The sequence below is a fragment of the Diadema antillarum genome, unplaced genomic scaffold (assembly GCF_040938485.1).
Source record: "Diadema antillarum isolate AM-2024a unplaced genomic scaffold, OU_Dant_1.0 seq00001365_RagTag, whole genome shotgun sequence".
Classification (NCBI taxonomy): Eukaryota; Metazoa; Echinodermata; class Echinoidea; order Diadematoida; family Diadematidae; genus Diadema; species Diadema antillarum.
In genome coordinates this window covers 770,244-793,908 of record NW_027272127.1, presented here as the reverse complement: position 1 = coordinate 793,908, position 23,665 = coordinate 770,244, and the positions used below count along the sequence as shown (strand labels likewise).

Here is a 23,665-nt window from a genome sequence, read left to right as displayed (position 1 = left end):
TGTTTGAATCTCAATGACTCTATCTGAGCAATGCTACTATATGTATGTAATTATACCGTCCTGATCACTACTAAAAAGCAAAACGCTCTGCCCCTCGTGTAGGACATGAATCAGAGGTCCTATATTTGTGAGAATTTCGAACTCATGTTTGTAAAAGCTCCCGCTTTACAAAGAAAAAGATGAAAACCCAGGGAAGTAGCCCACCCCTCACATGACCCACACCAGAAAATGAGGGTATAATGTGCACCCTTTTGGTTTGCCCCACATAAAAAGTGATTGTCGGTAAACAGTATCAACCTAGTACATTGTACCATTGGAGAAGGAAGGACTATTTGTCATCATTTGTTTGTTTGTTTGTTTGTTTTTTGTTACTATTCACACCATCTGATTGACAGGTCTATGACATAATAAATCCACAAGTCTTTTGTGAAGGTTGTTTTTTTTTCAAATGGTTGTATCAAGTGATTGCATAAGCACCACTTATTAAAATATCACCCTGAAAAAAAAAAATGAATGAATGAAGTGGTAATGTATTTTGCATTCTGTTTGTTGGTTTTGGGGTGTTTTGTTTTGTGGAATGATGTGAAAAGCATTCAATTGTAATTTTTCTTCAGATATATCATTACATCAATTTGAAATTATCGTTTTCCTCGAGCTCAAGTTCTCAAATGCCCAAATGTTCAAGTGCTCAAATGTACTGAGCTCTGCTTTTATAAGAGTAGCCAGTAGCCAGAACAGTAGCCAGACAAAGAGTCAAATTGCAGTGCTGAATACAGCAGCATTAAGGGAGATGTAACAAGCAATACTTGTTAGCTAGCTCTGGTCACTACCTAATTTTGATCAGTGGAAACTTTAGCACAAGTAATATTTTTTTTCACTCCGCAGTGTAAGATGAATTTTGTGTGTTTTCAATTTACTGGCAGAATCAAAATATGAAATAACATAACATGTAACAAGCAAGAAATGTCCATGCCTTTATTTTCCTGCTTTTCTGTGTTGTGTGAAATGTGCAAAAATTTACACATGAGGAAAAATTCTGCTTTAAAAGTAATACATCCCCTTTTAAATAAGTAACTTCAAAGAGGAGTATCCAGAATGGGATGTTAAAAAGCTTTGCTTTTTTTCCAGACCTGTTTTTAGAATGTTTGTTTTCTGCTGTTGAGCATGGTGTCTTTGCTGTTATCTTATTTTTTAATATTTTTGATAACCTTAATATTTGTATTGTATTTTTTTTTTTGGTGGTAATTCAAATAAGTGTTTATGACATAATGAATAGTAAAACTGTACAGAATGTTTATTAAAAAAAAAAATGAAGAAAGCTCATACCTCAAAGTAGATACCTCTTTGAAAAAGGCTTCTTTTATGTTTTTTGTCTCTTTCACTGAATTGAAAACAAGGAAAATGTAATGTACCACACATGTAATTATTTGATACCGTTACAAATTGAGCATACATTGACAGTTGTACACATTGTTTTGATTTTTTTCATGGTGATATGATCAGAAACCTGAAAGCACAGGATGGTATCTTTCTTAAATCATTTGAAAGATAGAGAATGGACTCAAAACTGACTTTATCTACCAGCTACACTGAAACTTTCTCTACGTATATGATTGGAAAGTATTCTTTATTGCACTGTCATGACTTCCATCTCAATCTTTATTTTTCAGTAGAGTAGTGTATAATCACTGCCATAGAAATGTAGAGTAAACTATGTTTAACCCTTTGTTTATCACTTTTATTTCCTGCCCATTCGTACATGTGTGGAATTTGTGTACATTTATCCTCATTTGCTCAGAAAGAGTTAATCAAATGAACAGAACACATAATTACGCATCTGCCAGCAATTGACATAGGCACTGATTGCAGGAAAGAAATAGAGAAAAGAAGAAATCAATAATTGATGAAATGTCAGCCACTGATGATGACGTATAAGCACACTCATGAAAAGATTGTAACTGTGATTTGTAAATCAGTGCAAAGGCCAGGATGTGAGGGTATGGAAATCAATACAATGGTCTTTGCCTATTCACAGAAAGCACCTGCTCCCAGATTGACGAAGATCGGGAGCTTTCATTTACTAGTAGGGGTGGCTATGTTCATCCGTTGATAACTTTTCTCCAGCCTTAGCAATCAATCAAAAAGCTTGGCTTCTAGCTCATCATTCTTTTACTGTAACAAGCAGCTTTTTGTTATTTAAAAAAAAAATTGGAATACTATTTTACTGATTTACAAGATAGGTGGTAACTTATTCACTATACATGGCACTCATGGTAGATTTGTTCCTTGGTACAATGTGAGACCACACCCCTGTAAGAATAATGGAGTAGTCCTGCTTGCTTGGTTGCCTGGGTAGTGTGTAAACAGCAGGGAGTTTATTGCTTCTGTGGTGTATCCACTGAGAGGGCAAAAGGGGCACTGATCCTTGCTCTTTCTTTCTCTCTCTCCCTCCCTGTCCCTCTCTTTCTTCCCTACTCTTTCTTTGAACCAAAGATTATCACCGCGCTGAAAACACTGTATATGGGCCAAGGGTGTTTGTCGAGTGTGTACTGAAGCTGCGCTAGATTTGTTCATGATGTTGTAGCATGGGACTATGGAAAACCATACTCTTGTACTCAACTTAATACTCACTGTCAAGCTTTAAGCTGAGAATTTGTCGGAAGCTACTATGCTGCTATTGACAAGCTTTAGATAGCATGTTTTAAACTGGCTCTGCATTTGTTTTGAGAGTATGAGCGGAGGGGCATATTACAGACCATTTACAGCAGATTTGGAAGTGAGTACTATGTGCAATTTAATATAGTAGTAATGGGAATGTATACTGTGTAGATGCCACGCTTATCTCATGCAGGCGAGCTAGTGTCTGAGCATTATTTAGTCCATGCATGTTTTGGTGTTTTCTGTGAGTAGTTTAATGGGAGTTGTTAATTTTTATTCTGAAGATGGACTCTGCCAATTGATTGTGTGTCTAATGGTAATGGTACACATGTATAGAACATGTAGTATACAATGTACATGTCATAAACTACATTTTCTGTGTTTATTATTTTCCTTTAGTCATAACAGTCTTTGTCATGTCTTTGAAGAGCCAATTAATACATTGTTATCATTTTATCAAACTAAAACTTAATTGTATGGCTAGGGTTATGTTATCAATAATCTATATCAATATGTATCCCTTCTAATACATTGTATTTCTGACAGATGTCTTCAAGCTGTTTCTTATATTTTCATGTAATAGAAACAAAAACTTCTGTTCAAGCTTTTTGTATTGTTGATCCAAGCCAAATGTGTAATTTACAGTGATGGATATATTGCACAAGATGTGTTGCATCTCTGGAAGATACTGAGTAACTGATTCCTAATTGGTATCATATGGTTGAAATTGTTTGAGGATTCATTTGGAAACTCGTCCAGACCATAAATCATAGTACATAGTATCCTGAAATGCACATTGTACAAGCAATGCTGCATATACATGTACACTGTACGTAGCAATGGCTTGATTTATGGATTTTGACATTTAGAAAGACATTTTCTTTTTGACAATTCAATTTACTGTGGATTTGGCACATGCAAAAATATATTTTTAAATGGGTTATGAAGCAGACAAGCTCAAATATAACTGTGATGTGGTCTCACCATTATTGCTCTTGTTTCATGTATATTCTATATAATGCAATATATTGTAAAGACTATAGAGAGAGTAGCATTACTGGTGGTGCAACTGTGATTGACAGTACACCCATATTTAAGCTATAGGGTAGCAGATAAATGAGATAATGATAACATTTAAAAAATGAAGCATTTTTTTCTTGAAATTTTTTAAATATATGCTATAAAGTAACATTTTATGGCAGTATGTTGATAACTGCTGAGCAGTAATCATGTGAAAGTTTCTCTGAATTTTAAGACATTATGAAAAGTAAGATGGTATCTAGCTTGTTTGTACCTGCAGTGTATGAGCATTTTATGGTTTGACAGTAATGTAGTAGAAGTGCTCACATGTTGCAAAGTTCTGCTTCATTCAGAGGATTGTAAAAGTTTGGGCCCATTTCATAAAGTGCTTTGCAACAATTGTAAAATACAAATTGCAGCTAAAAGTTTGTCAGCAACCAATTACTGTATTGTAAAATTGGAAATTCTTAAGTGTATTTCACACAAGAAACTAGCACTAAAGTAAAAGCATGCTACCCCCCTTTCTTTTTTTTTTTTTGCTTGTAATATAACCTCTGGGAATCTATATGCACCCTACAAGCAATGCCTTTGTGTAGATTCCTCATATTTCACACGTTGTCTTAAGTGCTGTATTTGACAAGTCACCCATGCAAAAAATCTGTTTTATGTTTTTATTCTGTGTAATTCATATTTATAAAGTTCCTCTTACCTAATGGAGCACAAAAATTACTCACATGAGTATTTTGCTTTTGCAGTACCTGAGAGTTGAGTTATTACATGGGCAAGGGCAGTCAATGTAACTTAAACTTTCAATGATTGCAAACCTCTTTGCGAAAGAGCCCCTGATGCAGTCTTCTTATCCATCAAATGCATGCTGCTTTGCTGCAAACTTTTTAGAAATAGACCACGCCTTACAAACAGCCGCTAGGAAAAAAAAAAAAAGAGCCGAGCATTCCTGCCCAAGTCAACGACGACCAAACTTGATGCCAATTAATAGAATCTGGACGTTGTCACCACTTACTGCAACTTCATGTATGGACATACAAATGAATAGTAAATATGTATTAGGATTTTGTGTATGTATGTACAAATGTACGTATGTATCTGTTGTTGTTGTTGTTTGTTTTTTTTTGAATGATTTTCTTTATTTGTCTGTTTGTTGTGCATGGTTTCCACCCAGCCTCTAGATGATGGCGGCCTGCCTCCCAGGGATGCCATCCAGAACTTACTGGAGTCTGACCCACGGGACAGGCTGGTGCAGCCGTCGGACAGGAGCGCCCCCTCCACCAAGGGACTGATACCGACCCGGATGCCACCTCCACCGCCTGCTGCAGCTACGCCCCCGTAAGTTGCAAATTGAACCACCCACAAAACAGACAAACAAATAAACAAACAAACAAACAAACAAATAAGCAAACAACACACAATAATAATAATTACCAAAAAATCAAACAACCATCAAAGATGAACAAACAAAGCAATGCATACATGTCCATGAATAATACAGCATAGTTGATGGAGTTCTCATCTGATCGTCTCTCCTAATAATTTCATCGACTGGTGCTCTATGACTCATCTCGTGTACCTTCATGAATGAAATTAAAATAGATGATGATATTTTTTTAGTGTGCCAAAAGCTAACCATAGCAAAATGACATACTGTATACGCTATATATTTCGCGTGGGTTTTATTTTCGCGAATTTCGCGAGGCGGGAGCTATTCGCGAAATTAACAACACACAAAAATATTATCTTCGAAAATGAATCCCTTGCCTTGATGATACAAACATTTCAGTACTAGTATACCATGTCACGGCTTACCGAACAGACCATACTGGCTAAGCTTGTTTACGCACGTCCATGTGTACTTACGAATACTGTAGAGAGCCAATCCATTATCCCAAGGGGACCACTCGTCAGAAATCTAGCGCGATGGACTAAACCACTTCAAAAATGTTTAATTCTAACTTACTAGTTCGCAGAGTTTGGTAAGTTTTTTTCATGCAGTGTATAACTAGTATCATTCTTATTTTTTTGATTGATTGATTGAGGCCAATTTAGGCCATTTATTCGGCAAAATAAAACACAATAACATGTTTTTTATTTGCTAGTAAGTTGAAAATTCACACTTTCTTTGCCACTTAATATTTTCTCTGGTCCCCCAATCGTGAATTAAACCACTCGCGAAAATGTGTGACAGTGGCAATTCGCGAAAATTTATGTACGCAAAAATTATAGCGTATACAGTATGTGACTTGAATAAGTGCCTGAATTTTCATCATAGTTTTCTTTAAGTTTTCAGGGATGGCCACCGAATACTAGATTTGTTCCATACAAGACCAAGTTTGAATAAGTTGTCAGTGAAATGTAAATTGATATAAATCACATAATTTGAACTTAAATCCAAGTTATCTAACCCAAACTAACCCCAGCCCTTTGGTCGTACAATTCCTTGTCATTTTTCCCCATTGTCCTTCAAATAGTAGTATATTTACCTCACAGTTTTCATGCTTATCTGTGCATTTGAACACACAAAACGGCAAATGCGTCTCCCTTCTGGATCGACTCTTGGGAGATGATTTGCTTACTGCAAGTATAGATCTTACCAGGGGGGTGTTTCATAAAGCTGTTCTTAAAGTAACAAACAACTTAAGAACGATCGATGATCAGTTCTGATGTGCTATATTTTTCAGAATTTCAATAATTTAGCACAAGAACTGATCCCCAGTCGTTCTTAAGTCGTTCGTAACTTTAAGAACAGCTACTGTATACGCCATATATTTCGCGAGTCTAAATTTTCGCGAATCGGGAATTCCTGATGATTTCGCGAGTGGTTAAATTCGCGATCATGGAGTGATGTAACTGAACAGAGAAATGAACACCCATACATCACATGCACATTTGGATCACAGTCAATATTTTCGCGTGTCTTTAATTTCGCGAATAGCACCGGACTCACGAAATTCGCGAAAACAAAAACCTCGCAAAATATTCGGCGTATACAGTATATGAAATGCCCCCTCCGCTCTGAATCCCTTGACCCAATCCAGAGCCAAACCGCCATCAAGCAGTGCGCCGCACAACGACCAGACACTAATGAACCTCATAGACTCACAGCAGCGGGAGATCGACAGCTACCGCCAGGCCATGAAGCGCATGGGGGAGGAGGTGGTGCAGCTGCAGGACGCCCTCGCTAGGCTCGAGGCGGACAACTCGCTGCTGCGCCAGCAGGCCAACATGTACGAGGACACGACGCGCGCCATGGTGACGGACGCCAAGCTGGAAGGGATGAGCAAGGCGGAGATGCTGGAGAAATATGGTATGAGGGATTGGGCCTTGGGGTCCTCCATTGACATATTCACATGCACAAACATACTGAATTGAAGGACATGTTTACAAAAATATATGTATGGATTTAGTGAATGCAGCAATATTAATAGAACAAATCAGTGAAAGTTTGAGGAAAATCAGACAGACCATTCAAAAGTTATGAATTTTTAAGTTTTCAGTGCTGCCATTGCTGGATGAGAAGACTACTACAGTTCGTGATGTCACATATGTAGAACAATATAAAAAAAAAAGATATTAAGATATAAATATTTTTTAAATGAAAAGTACACATTCCCACAACTTGTTATTGATATATGTGTGCAGGGTAATATTATTCCCCCTGCATTTTGAAAGAGCAAGTCAAGTGCACTTTTATAATGCTAGAAAAGTGAAAATATGTTGAATTTTCTTTATATCGTTCTTTCTGTAACACATATATTTTGTAGAACTTGCCCTTTGAATATTGTCAAAGCAGTTTTTGTGGTGCGAATGAGTTAAAGTGACATATCTTGTTGCATTTGAGCAATTTTTTAAAAATTAGGTACCCAATAGAATGGTAATATTTGACATAAATTCATTTATTTTGCCGCAAACACATTTGGTTTTACCCTCTCTGTTGACCATCTTGCGACACCTTTTATGTAGGATTGCGCTAGTGTATCAAATTCATTCACAGACATAGAATGATGTTGACTGCAAGTTATTCATGATTTTTGGAGTGTCCATCTTCTTCCACACCCAGCTGTCGAAAGCTGGAAATGAACTGCACTTTATAACAGATATTTGATTTGCCCTTTGACAGGACACACTGTTAGTAAGATATGTGAACAGCTGACAACTGTCAGACTCCACCAATGTCTTTACAACTGTATTTGTTGTTTATTTTTTTCTTTGTTTCTTATTTTACAGTGACCTTGAAAAGGGCTTTGTCAAAGCAGGTGTCAGAAGCTGCAAACTACAGGGAAAAACTTCTCCATGCACAGAATGAACTCATAAAGGTACATGCAACTTGAATTTGACTGTTTTGCCTTCTTCTAGATTCTGTTCGAGTTAATGTTCCAAATGATAATGCATGCTAGTCTTTGGAGTTTTCTGGCTGTTATTTCTTGTGTACTGTATACGCCGAATATCTCGCGAGGTTTTTATTTTCGCGAATTTCGCGAGTCAGGTGCTATTGGCGAAATTAAAGGCACGCGAAAATATTGACTCTGATCGCCGATGTGAATGTGACGTACGCGTGTACTCTTCTCCGTTCAGTACAGGACTCCACGATTGCGAATTTAACCACTCGCGAAATCGTAGGGAATTCCCGATTCGCGAAAATTTAGACTCGCGAAATATATGGCGTATGCAGTATGTTGTATGCAGTCAGTTAATGAGAGGACACCATTGAATATTGTTGATTTTTTATTTTGTATATGTGGCAGATACTTTTGTACATGTTTGTTATATAAATATTGTGTTTTTGTGTTTGATAAGGATGGTTCACATTTCAATAGTGGATATGTAAGATCCATGTCTGATAAAACAGGGGGAAAAAAATCAGTATCCAAGGTGTAGAATTTTTGTTTATTGTGACAAGTGTGCAATTCAAAAAATGCATGTTTACACACAAAAACGAATAGAACTAACCCAACAAACCAGATCAAAACTGTTACCCTGGTATGTGTAAAGTGTAAGTACGTGATGAATTCATGTCTGTCGCCATGGCAGCATAACGATCGGGAGAAGCAGTACCTGGAGCAGCAGGAGGCGACCGCCTCGCAGTCTCGGCTTCTGCAGGAGCGGCAGGACAAGGTGAAGAAACTGGAGAGGACGTGTCGGGAGCAGGAGAAGGCGCTGGAGAAGATGGAGAGAGCCCTCAAGAGCAGGCAGACCAAACAATCTGTCTCCTTCAAAGAAGGTCAGAATCTAACACAGGGAGATTCAGGAGATATAATATTATTCTCTTTTTGTGGAGTGAGGCTGGCATTAAAGCCCTGGTAACGTAAGGTTTCATGGGTGGCCCAATTCATTTGCTGACAACCGGGTTAGTTATGTTCGAAAATCATGAATACCACCAGTCCGTGAATATTGTTTGTTTGTTTTCCATCTGAAAAAATGGCTGAATAGCCCATATTCAGCTACACTACGCTGGTCTTCCATGGGGTCCAGTTGGATGTGAGGTGGGACCACTTCACTGGGTTGAACGCCCTGCTCTTTGCGATCAATGAATGAAGCGGGATCTTTTACGTGCATGAGTTGTGACTCTCTCACACACGGGACCTCCATTTTATGTCCTATCTGAGGGACAGAGTGTTTTGCCTCTTGCTAAAGGGGATGGTATGATTACACACAGCATTGCTCAGTCCAGACTCAGGTATAGACCCCGGGTTGCTTGGGTTGGAGGCAGATGCGCTACCGACTGAGCCAACTCACCGCCCATGTGCATTGAAGTGTGCAGTCATATTGTAATGGTCAATTCCAGTCAAGATTCTTTGGTTATGTGTGTAGGTACGCAGAGATCAGATATAAAACTGTACATGATTCGTTACTGGGATTCTCGAATATATCTTTGCCAAGCCAGCCTTTGTACTTCTTTGTATCCCCATTCTAGTGGATTTTTAAAGGGGGAAATTACCTCAAGTTTATATGTAGATTCAGTGAATGCAGAAATATTAGTAGAACACATCAATGAAGTTTGAGGGAATTAGACCATCTTTTCAAAAGTTGTATTTATGTACAAATTTTTAGTAAAGTCCATGCGCTATCACTGCAGGACGAGAAGACTTCATCATGATAAAGGAAAACATAATCAAGCAGTTTGACCGGATACAACAAGGTTCCATTTCTTTTACTGCTGCTTGCTCATTTTCAACGGGCGGCAAATGAAATATTGAAAACCGAATTCACACTGTCCTTGTGTGTGTACATCTTTCCTGCTCTGCAGAGTCTGTGTTCAACACATAGCGTGCATTACTGTATGTACGTAAACACATAATATGTGCATTGTAGTGTTCCCCATGCTGTCTCTCTACATAAATTACTGTATATCTGAAACGGGAAGAGGGAGCAAACATACTAGGCTTAGTCGTCCCGCCGTTATCCATCTTTATCCTCCGTTATCAGTGGCAAATAACCGAGTGTCGTTCTTTCCATGTTTTCTTATACACCATACGATAAGACACGCAAAAATCGTCCAATGTTCTTCAGTCTTTGAACATAAGTAATCATTTGATTTGTTTTGATTTTTTTTTGCGAGATACACATACTTGATATTAGCTTAAACCAATCGTAACATGGAAAAAAAATACTCATTCAAAAAAATTTTCATCCAATAAATCATATTAGTGACAGAAGTTGGAAGAATATTTTTTTAGTGTGCATGTGTGGCTCATCATATCCTTTCCATTTTAATTCCGGCTTCCAGTTGTTTTGCTGGTTAGAAAACATTGGCGTGTAGACCTACATGCACTGCTTAAAAGATTACAGCAGAAATAATTCATGAAATCATCGCAATCCCACTAGGCGCCAACAGCATAAAATGAGTTGAATAATGCATGGTACTCTACTTGTGCCGATGTTCAGAAAAAGTAATGAACACAAGAGTTTGATACAATCTTATTTTGTTCATTATCATTTTACACTGTAGTTTACAAATTAATATTTTAATTTCTTCAGAATGGTCCAATACTATGAGGAAGAGATACATGTAGGTGCAAAAAAGGATCAGGAATTCAACCCTGTCATGTACCTTTCAAGAATGCATGTACAAAATGCAAAGAGATTTTCTGGAGAAGATAAAGAACGTATTTTCAACCTCTCAGTGCAAACATGATGAGAGTTTACGGCCAAAATAATTCATGAAATCATTGCAATCCCGCTGGGTACCAACAGCGTAAAATACCCGTAAAATAGTAAAAGATTACAGCTGACATAATTCATGAAATCATCACGATCCCGCTGAGTGCCAAAAGCATGAAATAAGTTGAATAATGCATGTTGATATACTTGCCTCTCCTGGTGCAAATATGAGAGTTTACAGTCGAAATAATTCATGAAATCATCACAATCCCGCTGGGTGGCAAAAGCATAAAATAAGTTGAATAATGCATATTGATATACTTGCACCCATGTTCAGAAAAAAAGAAACATGTAATACAATCTGATTTTGTTCATTGACATTTTATATTAAATTTCACAAATGGAAATGTTCATTCTTTCAGAATGGTTCAATACATGAGGAAGAGATATAGGTATAGAGAGGATCACAAATTTGACCCTGCTGTGCACTTTTCAAGATTGCATCATATCATACCAATTTCATATCAAGATTATGTTTTGGCATCAGAAGAGCATGCATCAATTACAGCATCAGTTCAAAATGGAATGTCTTTGGTAGTGACCTGTGGAAGTGTTCTTTGAAGTTGTTTTATGTTCATTTTCTTTGATGGCTCAAGTATCTTTCAGTCAACTTTATATATCTAAAATCCACCTTCATTGATCCAGTGTGTGTTGCATCACCACCAGCTTTTGAGCGGTTGTCTTTATTTTCATTATCCCAGATTCCAGGGATGCTGAGTTGCTGGGTGTTGAAAATGCCAAATTGAAAGCAGAGATTGAACATCTCAGGGCAACCTCAGCCCAGAAGGTGGGTCAAAATTTGTGAATTTGTTGTCCTTTTCCACTTCATTGTCTTCTCTAAACATGTCTGTCCATACTTTCTTTAAAGAGATAGCATAGTATGAGTTGACTCTTTGAGGTAGGGATTTAGCTTTTAACTTTTTGCAACCCACTTCATGAAATTTTAAAAAGCATACAATTCCAAGAGGAATTGAAAGTTTATTTGACGAGAATCGGTTTTGAAATGGCTGAGATATCTAAAAACAAAGTAAAAGAAAGCAATCCTCATAAAAGGTGGATCCCACCTTCTTATTAAGATCACTTTGTTTTGGATATCTCAGCCATTTCAAATCCAAGTTTCATCAAATAAACTTTGAATTCCTCTTAGAATTATATGCTCTGTCACATTTTATAGGCATTTTCTAATTATCTAAAAAAAAAAAAAAAAAAAAAAAAATCATCATTGAAAGACATTGGAAACTTACAACCCCATCTTAATTGAAATTATACCATTCCTTTAATCTCCATTTTCATGTGATTTTCTACCTGCCCTTGCTGAATAGAATTCATCTTATGCCAAATGATGTCCTGTTCTCCCTTTGTATGGAAGAAGAAGTCACATGGCAAATTTAATATTTGCCAAATTTATTCAATTTCAAATAATATTTACCAGTCAAGCAAAGACATTTATTAGTGTAAAACTTTTGTGGGTCAGCTTAGGAGCCACTATATGTGTGTATATGAATAAGACAGAAATATGTGTGATTGGTTTTGGGTTTTTATTATATCTCGTGTTCAGAGTGATTCAGCTAATGAAGCTGAAAAGATCCGGATGCAGTTCATGTTGGAGAAAGCAGAGGGGAGAGTGTCGTCCTTGGAACAAGAGGTAAAATATGAAAGTGTATGGCTAAACTAAATTTCCCAAATCTATCCGTTGGTGCCTTTGACACCATCAACTTTGACACTTGTTCTATTCGTCAGTATACAAATGACGCACAGGTCTGAGTGCGTCAGTCGGAATTGTGTGCATAAGGTAACTATGGAATGCTTAACCCACGAGGCGAAGCCGAGTGGGTTTAGGCTAAATTCCATAGTTACCGCATGCACACTATATTCCGACTGACGCACGAAAAGACATGTGCGTCATCTGATTTATAGAATGGGTAATTTTCTTGTCAAAAACTCATTTTTCTATCGTGTTACCCGATGACAAAATTACTGGATGCATTTCCTTTTGGCTTGCCGTAAACAAGCATGCATCAGTTTTTACTGGACGCACGGCCAGCCATGCATCAGTATTTACTGGACGCATGGCCAACCTGAGTGCGCGAACGCTTGCTTAGTGCGCAAACCTTTGTTACAAGTACGCGTACTCTTGCTACAAGTGCGCGATAACATGTTTACCACACGGTGACTCAGCGTACGTAGCGTGCGGCCAGTAAAAATCAACACACAGCTCTCGACCAATCAGATCGCAGGATTCTCGCTACCCATTCTATAATTGATAATAACACATTTTTTTCTTTTATCCAAAAAAGAATATGTTTTCAGAATTGACTCTCCTAATCAAAAATATATTCTGAAATTTGAATAGATACAGTTTGCACATACACTGTATATCCATACCTGCTGTACCTCTAACAATCAGATACGCGATAAACTAGACATCCCATCGGAATAATGCCTGAAGTACTTGTAAATTTTGTGTTGGGTTATATTTCACAAATTTTGTGAGTCAACAAATATCAAAATTATCAGCACACCAAAGTATTGCTTACCCTTAACATCGGGGCACTGTGCATCATTTTCAAGGTGGGAAATTGCTAACTTGCCTCTTGACAAAAGATTGTATTTCTTCCACAGCTGTGGATCCCGATCAGTAACTCAACCGCTTGTGGATCGTGTTACAAATCTCCAATTGCGAAACACATGGCGCATCACATAATGAATTGTAAATCCCCGAGATACTCACCTTTAAACCATCAGTATCGCCATAACCGTAAACCACATTTCCCATGGGATTATATTTTGTGAGACAGAAAGAGGGTTGCTTTTTATCCATCCCCTTCCCCTTGTTTTGTTTTATGTAGTTACTTGAGAAAGCCAAGGAATGGGGGAAAGAGAAGGCAAACATCTCACTACGGACAAACGACCACCAGAGGCAACATTCATTACCGCCACTGCCTTACTACGACAGGGGAAAACAGATACAGGTGGGTTCGTTTTTTATGAATGCCTTTTTGCTTCTTTTTTTTTCCACATTAAGTGAGCTCTACAGCTTATGATTAAGAATCATTTGCATCTGTTAAAAGAAAGACATGTGAATATGGCTGCCGTTGTGTAAAGTCAAAATTTGTGATGTTTTTATGGAAGTAAAGTGAAAATTTGACAAAAAACTAATTCTCTTTGATGCTATAAATCCAAGAAAAGTCAGCTGCATTGATGCTGAACCAAAGTTCAAGTCAGTCCAAGTTGATTGAGGTGATGTCAGTTTTCATAATTCTGAATGTATACAATGACAGTCATTGTAAATCCTCCAACTCATATTTGGATTTATTGAACTCCATGTACTGCTGGTAGGTGAAGTCTAAATTCTCAAAATTCTGAATGCAGTGGTACTGGTAGTCATCTTGCCATGATGCTGACTTTAGTGAAGTAAAGTACAATATCATGAGATCACGTGTGGTATGGATAAATTCATGTAACATAATTTGAATATGATGTAATGGTTGACCTCTCCTTTGACCCTTTTCACCTCCCAGGATTTTGATGATCGCTATGGCAACAGGTCCTATGGAAGCAGAAGGCCCAGACTTGGGTACAGCACACCCACCAGGCTGAGTCCGCTCTACTGATGGCAGTCACAGCACCAAATCCTATTAAAGCTCCAGTCTTTCCTCAAGAAATTAGGGACTTTTGGGGAGTGTTCAGTTACTAGCTGTGAAATTCCGCACTGATCTGAATGAGGCTTACAGAACCTGTGTGTGTCAAAACTTTTTTGAGTCTCCCTTATGCTGAAGGGGCTCCCTAAAAACATGTGATAAATATTCATTTCCCGACAAGGGATATAGGTCCAGTCAGACTGGCAAAAGATCGAGAAGTTGAGGTCTTTGTGATCTTTTGTCGTCCAGTCATTCTGTCAGCCAAACTTCTCAATCTTTGGATCCAAGAAGTTCAGGTCATTAGTGCATATGCATGCACAAGGTAGAAGAAAGAGCGCGCCATCTGATGGCTAGTGATTGTTACGCAACAATGAGCACCCGTACAACACAAGAGCAGTGTGCTTCTGAGGCGCGGCCCGAAAGCAGGTGATGGACTGGTCACATGACAAAGATCAAAAAGTTTCAGTTTCTCGCGGTCACACTGGCAAAAGATCGAGAAGTTTGATGGGGATGAGGGAAAAATCCCTAGTCGGAGTTGGAAGTTTGCAGTCACACTGGCAAAACTTTAAGATCGCAAAGATCACAATCTTAAACTTCTTGATCTTTTTGCCAATCTAACTGCATTTTTAGATGTGGGAATTTTTTGTCTCTTGAGATAATGTGATGCATGTAACACACAAACATCCTTTTGATAGCTCTTAGAGAGCACCCTGATTATGATTTGCGACCTCTAGCTGTCCCGATGTCCATGTGTGTGTTGTCACTCTGGTAGCGTGTGACAGAATGAAGTTCCACTTGTACTGGGTGGTCAGGAGATGGAAGATTTGCACTGACCAGAGCAGAGATGGACTCTGCCTGGATGAGTGACCATTTCTATTTTTTTAAACTAGACTCAACATCTTAATAGTCCAAAGTGCATACAATAATTAATGAAAGGTGCATTCAATTCATAACAAACACAACTGCTATCGCCAACTCCTTAACTTCAGAAACTACAACTCCTTTTTTGTAGGATATGCGGGTATGGATTGATTGATACATTTCAAATATAATTCTTTGCTTGACATGAATGTGATAAATGTGGTGGGTAAAGTCCATGATTTTAAATGAAAACTACTTATGCAACATTGAAGTGTACCAGCATATCTTTTGAAGTGGCATCTGCTTCAAAGTGTTCAGGGATTGTTGTTGCCAATTCTTCTGACATTGTCAGTGATTACATGATACAAAACGTGATACAAATACATTGTACATGATATAAAGTGACAAGGTATAAGGGAATACCTGATAAAACAATCTTTTTTTCATCAGTTGCAATGGAACAAAGCCCTTTCATGTTTTCTAGTTATTTGGCTGCTAATTCTATAAGATACCGGACTGAATGAACAAAATGTCCCAGTATTGAGGACTTCTACTCCAAGTTTGTGCTTTAGTTATATTAACATTTTTGACAATGAATATGCACAAGCACACCTCTGAAGCAACTCTCGATGGCTGACTTGTGTCGTAAATGTCATGGAGCTGTGGTCCATTGTGATTTGGCAGGACCCTGATGAACCACACAATGCAGAGGTGGCATTATCTTGACAACATCTGATGACAGATCAGCTTTTCATTTGAAATATCTCTGTCACTTTTTAAGCAAGTAATTCTGATTTTTGAAGACTCACCGCAACATGTTGCGTGTCTGACAGCAACCTCGGTAGATATACATCTCAAACAATCCACTCAAGGCATTCATGTGTTGCAGCAACAACTCTTCCACAAATATGGTTTGGTGATGTGGCGTAACTACAACAGCAGTGCTTCTCAATTATTTCAGCCACTTCCTCACATTATCTTCCTGTTTAGCTGCCACCATACTCATTTTTTATTTTATTCACAAATGTGGCAATATGAATGGATCCTGTCATGTCGTTCTGTGCTCGAAAGCTTTTGATATTATTTTAAACTCAATTTCCAAACTTATTTTTGTATTCAGAACAACTCGGCAGTTAATTTTAAGTGGATGGTGTAAGTGGTTATTTGGAGACTGCAACCTAAAAATCCTCCATGACATTGAGTGTTTAACATTGACCGAGATAGTTCTTTACACCTCACAGAATCATTACCCTATGTAAACGAAAGAAACAATGCCTGTATTGTATATTGTGACTAAGTGTGCGTTTGGTGGAGAGTTAGGGAGGTTGTCAGAAATGTGCAAAATTCCAAAACTTTATCTTTCCTTCTTCCACATTCACGTGAATACAAAGAGAATGCATTATTTAACACATTTCTGTGTGAGGCATTGGACAAGGAATAGTTTTCATGCAAACAAACTGTGACAATTTTATCATTGATGCCATTTTCTGTTGGAAGTGTATGAACAAAGGCTTTTCTGCCACAAATCCATACTTGTGTTAATTTTCCCAGCAGACTTGTCTTTGAGCAAATCTTTGTTGATGACTGTGTGAAATTTTGTCTAGTCTATATGATCAAGAAAACAAAGATGAATTTGTGTGATCAACTATTTTGAACAATGTCTAGTTGTACATCACAAATGCCTTTCGGACATAACTGTTAAAAGGGCATTGTACCGGTTTTTTATTTTTTTATATGTTGTTCTTTTAATTCTAAAAGACCCAGCGGTGCGAACAGAATCAAAATTTCATAACGATTTAGTCCGTAATTTCATGTTGAAAATGGAAATTTTTTGGCGAGAATTATGCTAATGAGCTGACGAGCCCGGATGTCGTGATGTCACAGGTGCCAAATGTTTCACTGATTACAAGCCCTCGCATACGCGTGAGTTAAATCGTGCCGAGTAGCAGACGACGCTTAGGCCCAATTTAGCTAGCAGGCGGCACTTGTGTACTGTCCTATCCATGCAGCTATCTCAAATTTCGCTGAACCAAATCGCACCAAAATTACAGGATATACTTCTAAGCATATTTCAAAATACCGTATTATATTTGAACGAAATCGGTAATTGAGAAGTATCAATATTGACGCCGAATTTCAAGTTGTCACTAAAAAAAACTCATACTTCGCAAGAGATCCTGGTAAACGCGATATGCACAATCTAGAACTGAAGTTAGCCGACTAGTGCTGTGCGAACGGGGAATTTACGCGGGAACTAAATTTAAAAATGTCATGATTTTAGCGATTTGTGTGATTTACGAACTTTATTTTTCATTCAACTTAGCTCAAATAATTTATAAATTGATTTCTTGCTCCCGATTACTTGAAAGATTTGTCTCATGATATTAGATGGCTAACTTCAGTCTGTGCGTGCGCAGGCAAGTAGGGCTACTATGCCGCGGTCACTCTTGTTTAGTCGTACAGAGCAGATTATTTTCAGCGACGACAGGAAAGTCGACAACTTCACTTACGCTTCTCAACTTGTGATTTGGTTCCAATTAGCGTGAGCAAGTGGACATGAGTCATAAAATACTTCTTATGATTTTGGTGCAATTTGGTTGGGTGAATTTTGAGATATCTACATGGATACGGAAGTACTCTAGCACTATGCCTACACCAGCGCCTGGATTGCGAAGCGGTGGCACTGTTTGTATCTACGTGGTCGGGCCACTCTTCCGAGGTATGGGTCCTACTAAAACTAGATCTAAGTTAGTCCTTGGTGTTAATACAACCACCATGAGATTTATCTCGACCACAAAAACATTGAAAATCCATAAAGCAGATACCTTACCTGCAAAATTCAGCACAGAAACAACAGGGCCTGCAGCACAAGGGCCTCTAGCGGCAACGCTAGACCTTGGAGTCTGGACTTTCGTCTGGACTTTCTTCAAGTTCTGGCAGCAGGGCCATTCGGGGTATGTATTGCATACGAGACGTTTACGCTGTGCCTATTATTAGCGCTGTGCACGTACAGCTGTCGACGGAGCGGTGAGTAGAATCTTCTCGGTCCTTGACTGCTCACTAGTCCTAGTCCTAGTTCTAGTCTAGAGTCTATATGTACTGAGTGCCGTTTTCTTCTAACTAGGCGTAAACCGTGATTGCCGTTGACTATTTTTTGGATTTAGATTTTAAGAATCACTCAGTCCTCATCTTCGTTAGATAGTTTGAACTGTGATGTCGAACCATTATCGCTCATCATCAATGCATAGTTAGTGCAACGTTACTTTTTTTACACATAGTTTTCTATGGGCAGCACGTTCGGACAATGATGCCAATTTCATTTTGCATATATCTGGAATATTCCCCACAAATTTGATCTAAATAAAAAGCTTTTGAAGAGATTCCTTTTAAAACTTAACAAATATTGTTTAACATGTTTATTTCAGCTCCATATTGCAATTTTACTAAATAACAGTTTTTGCAGTACTTCGTGTGAGATTTCATCAGTAAATTGACATGTGCAGAACCTTTCTAGTTCGTTTTGCTAAATTCGGAGGTTGGCACCTGTGACGTATGCCAAATTGTGTGGATCGTTCCTTGGCTTGCTCGTTTTCATTATTTTCAAAAAATCATTACAGGCTTATCCTGGGTTTTAGAATCCTCTCTTTCCAGTTGTAGGCATCAAAAAATGTAGATTAGAATTATCAGACAAGTAGAAAATGTCAGTACAGGTTTCTTTTAAAGCACAATTTCAACCATCACAGTTGCACATACTGTATTCTATGTAAATTGTACATACATATTATAAAGCAAAGTGAGCCATCACCCACCCCCCCCCCCCCATAAAAAGGGAAAATTGAAATTGGTGTTCTATTAGGCTTTTAGCCTTTTACTCAGGTAGACTTTGTGTGATAATATATGATGTTTAGCCATGAATGCTCTGCATTCCAGGAAGAGACATTTCTCAAAAAAGATTTGTATAGCAGTGATTCAGTGACCAAACAAATGTTAAATTACTGAGGACTCTTCCTAATGCATCAGTAGCAAAATACACAAAAGATTGTGCTTTTACCATTTTTAGTGTGCACTCGTGCAAAAAAAAAACAATAAAAAGAGTGAATGTTCTATTTTATGTACAATGTAATTCATTTTGTTCATGGCTCTACTTGACTAGTTATTCACAATATGAAGCTCACTCTTGGTTTTATTTGAAAAAAAAAAAAAAATCTTGATTTTGATGCTACTTTCCAAGACACTAAAGGAGGCAATTAGTAAGGATTATGTTTTAGCAGTTCTCCAAGGCAGAATTTAGATCCATTCCGTGGTGTGCTATTTTTGTAAGCATTTGGTTTATGTTATAGAAACATAAGGTATGTTTCTTTTCATGACTGGAAGACTGTTTAGAGCTGGGATATTCTTAATGTCTTCATATATGGAGTTACCTGACATATCAATGCCTTTGTCCTTAATGAGAAAAAAAAAATAGAATGAGATGCACTTCATTAATAGTAAATCATCTAACATTTTATGGTTAATGTCTGCCACACCCAATGTGATTTAATGTGCTGTTTGTGATGTTCATGATTATATTGATGCATCTTATGCTGATTACAGTCAGCCATTGCTGTTGTGCAGGTAGTATTTTAATGTGCAAATCTATAGGACTGAAGCAAGAGACTTCAGTGCTATTGTATTTCTCTGTCGATATGCATCAGTACTTGACACCGGGTGATATTTCCAAGACTCTATTAATATTCAATCAGCATTTGGACTTGTGCTCATCAGATAATATGTGTGCAGAAGTTTGTCAAATAACGTTTCAATTTCCGTCCTTACCTGCTGTTTCTTCCAGTTTTTACATTTCAATGAAATAGATAACCAATGAAAAAAAGACATATACATGTATATTTTGTTCTTAGAAAAGATTAGGAGCAGTCTATTCATCTAGAATGGATTTGCTTTCGCATTTTAAGGGAAGTTTTCTTGCAGACACTGACGGCAATAAATCTCAGGAATTCAATTCAAGTAGTGTTAAAAAACTGTGAATAGTGATTTACGGTATTCAGGCAGTAAGAATTGTTGATTCCTGAGACTTTGTTGCATAAACCAGGTACTTTTATTTTTCTTTATCAGCAATGCTCTATTCTGCTATATAGAGTACATTTTTTGAGATACGCCAGAATGAAAACATAGCATGCAGGGGGATTAGAGTTAATTATCAGAATGGCAAAATGCATTGAACATCTGTTACTTCTTTAATACACTGTAGTCACTAAGATGTTGTTGTGTTACCTTCTTTTTCAGCCCTTCGTGACCGTGATCATGTAAAACTCCTGATCTTGCCAATTTATGTTGTAGCATTTTGAATTAAATTTGTATCAATTGTACAGAAATGTATAGGTATTTAATATATGAGCAGAAATGATAGCACAATTATGAAAATCATGAAGATATGCTAGTTGTTCTTGTTTGAAGTACTTTTACTTTCTTATGACACTAGAATATAAAGAGGTACTGTATCAATGTGTCATGTGATGTGTTCATAAAGCAAATCCTGGTGGAATACATTTTCAAAAGACTCTGCATTTAAGAAGTTGGTGTTACAGCATACATTGCTCATCCACAACCACAACAATTGTATTATCTCCGTATGTCATTTGCACATGTTTCCAATGTACCTATCCACTCATGGAAGCCTTTTATTTACCAATTACCATCATATCTCATCTACCAACTTTTTGATATCTTCACTATTCACAGTATAAATGATTATGACTAATCTTGGCTTCATCCTGATGGCCACTTCAGATTTTGGTTTATGATAGAATTTCATAAAATATTTTGGCAATAATTCCACAAACACTGTGATTTCCATGCATCAGAAAAGTTATCACAGCTGTTTGATTTCAACTCATAAGTACCAGTAATTTTATATGTAGTATGTTCTTTTGAGAATATTTCAAACATTTTTTGTGCTAATCCGTTGGAGACATTTGGCGCAATGATACCATTACATTTGAAAATTAAGTAATCTTGCTTTGTTGTTGTGATTGTTGAAAAAGTGTAAAACATCAACATTACATTACTTTCTTTCTTGTTTTTTTTTTTCTGATTTTAATGATGTTCCCGTTGGTCTGTTTGTCTACTTAAATTACTCTATCAATCAATAGGCAGCTTTGAACACAGAGCATCGCATGTTCCTCTTTATAAAGTGTCATTCTATAATACCTGTCATTGATGAGATGTCATATGACTAGTCAATATGTGAAGATAAACCTTCCACTAATTATTTTTCTTCTTTGATAATTGTAAAGTGCTTTGAAGTATGTTTGTCTTAAGCACTGTGTAAATTTTCCATATTATTATTTATTTTTTATTCCAGGAGATCCCACAAGTGAAATATAATTTGTCATAGTACAATGTATATACATTGCAGTGTTTAAACTAGTCCTTTATCGCTTATTTGATTATCAGTGTGCATGCTGTGTGTGTCTTTTATCAGGGGTGTTTAAAATGACCAAACAAAAGGAAGGGAGAGATATTGGAAGGGGAGAGGTGGAAAGAAAGGGAAGTGATAAGGTGTAGGGAGAGAAAGAGAGGGGGATAGACATAGGGAGGATTGCCTGATGTGTACCATGCACTCCCGTTGTAACGAACACGGTTACATTGAAATTCTCGTCACAATGCAGTAAAAATGAAGGCCCCAAAAAACATCATCTACGTTATCTTTATGTACTTTATACATGCAGTTCAGATGTAACGAAATTTCGATACATCACGATAGTATAACGATATTGTAACGAAAGAAAACCTCCAGTCCCAAGGACTTAGTTTTAACGAGAGTGCGCTGTGTGTGTGTGTGTGTGTGTGTGCATGTATATATATATATATATACTGATATATACATATATCATGGCTCGACACTAACTTTTTTGTTTGGTGGCCCGATGGGGCCACCAAAATCCTAAATTTCAAATTTTTGGTGGCCCGAGAGAAAGATTTGGTGTCCCGAAAAAAAAAAAAAAAAAACATTAAAAGTCCTGGTTTTTTTTAATGAGTCAAATATTTAAGTTTTACGATAGTAAGAATTATAAGTTGGACATATCTACTCATAAATTAGACTTCAACAAACTTGCAACACTCACTCTCAGGCACTCATTCAGTCCTTTTCATCCATCCATCCGGCACAAAAAGTTACGAATTTATTGACATACTTTTCAAAAAATTGTGGTGGCCCGAGGCGGGCCACCAAATTTGCCCTTTTTTGAAATTTGGTGGCCCGGCTTTCATTTTTGGTGGCCCCGGGCCACCGGGCCACCGTTAGTGTCGAGCCCTGCATATATATATATATATATATATATATATATATATATATTGATATATATATATATATATATATATATATATATATATTGATATTGATATATATATATATTGATATATATATATATATATATATATATATATATATATATATTGATATATATTGATATGTGTGTGTGCGTGGGTGCATGCGTGCGTGTGTGTATGTATCATGGCGGCAACCCGTCAAAGTGAAACAAAGTAGATTAAGATTCATTAAATTTTTCTGATAACGGCCAAACTTTTTCATAAATTCAGAACGTTCATATTTCATCGGCCAATTGAACAAAGGCTATATTGAGTCAGCTGTTTAAATTTAAGATGTTGATTATTTGTTGAAATCGGTGATTTTTGTGCTTGTCAAGAAAAAAGTGTAAAAAAAAACTATCATGCTTCTCCTCTCATGGGAATACTGTAAAAATGTGAGGAAAACGGAAGATGAATTAGAGAAGACTTAATAAAAACATGCATCAGAAAGTCAAACAACTATCACAGTGTATTGCCACTAACCTATGACACGATATTATACATTGATCAAAATGACACACCTGGTATACTTCATGTAATTGACTATGAAAAACGCGTGATTCCCTATCGCGCGATTTTCTCTTTAAATCATTTGTTTCTTATTCCACTTTGTTTGACTAGCTGTGAAGATATTGCTTTGGATAACTCGGTTACTTCGGTATAATGCAAATCCCTCCTGCGTTAATGGGATGGTATAGTTTTGGTGGAGATGAGGATTGGGCTTTTAACTTTTTGCAAGATACATATACCATGACAGTATCCTCTCATGAAATAGTACAGAGTAGGTCTACACCATTCTAAGAGGAATTAATTATTCAAAGTTTATTTGATGAAAATCGGTTTTGGATTGGCTGAGACATCCAAAAAAAAAAAAACACACACAGTAAAACAAAGGGATAGTAATAAAAAGGTGGGTATATCACCTTTTATTAGAATCTAGCTGT

At 37.1% G+C, this 23,665-nt stretch overlaps 1 protein-coding gene across 1 annotated transcript in view; it reads left to right on the top strand.

The window, feature by feature from the left end:
- The window catches only part of LOC139708654 (coiled-coil domain-containing protein 33-like), a 30,849-nt gene extending 15,220 nt beyond the window's left edge, over window positions 1-15,629 (top strand). The window contains exons 13-20 of the mRNA XM_071620590.1: window positions 4,859-5,022; window positions 6,750-6,997; window positions 7,918-8,006; window positions 8,722-8,911; window positions 11,553-11,638; window positions 12,410-12,496; window positions 13,701-13,823; window positions 14,373-15,629. Coding sequence (XP_071476691.1) covers window positions 4,859-5,022; window positions 6,750-6,997; window positions 7,918-8,006; window positions 8,722-8,911; window positions 11,553-11,638; window positions 12,410-12,496; window positions 13,701-13,823; window positions 14,373-14,465 — 1,080 coding nt within the window. The 3' untranslated portion in view covers window positions 14,466-15,629. The remainder of the gene's footprint in view (window positions 1-4,858; window positions 5,023-6,749; window positions 6,998-7,917; window positions 8,007-8,721; window positions 8,912-11,552; window positions 11,639-12,409; window positions 12,497-13,700; window positions 13,824-14,372) is intronic.
- The last annotated feature ends 8,036 nt before the right edge of the window (window positions 15,630-23,665 follow it).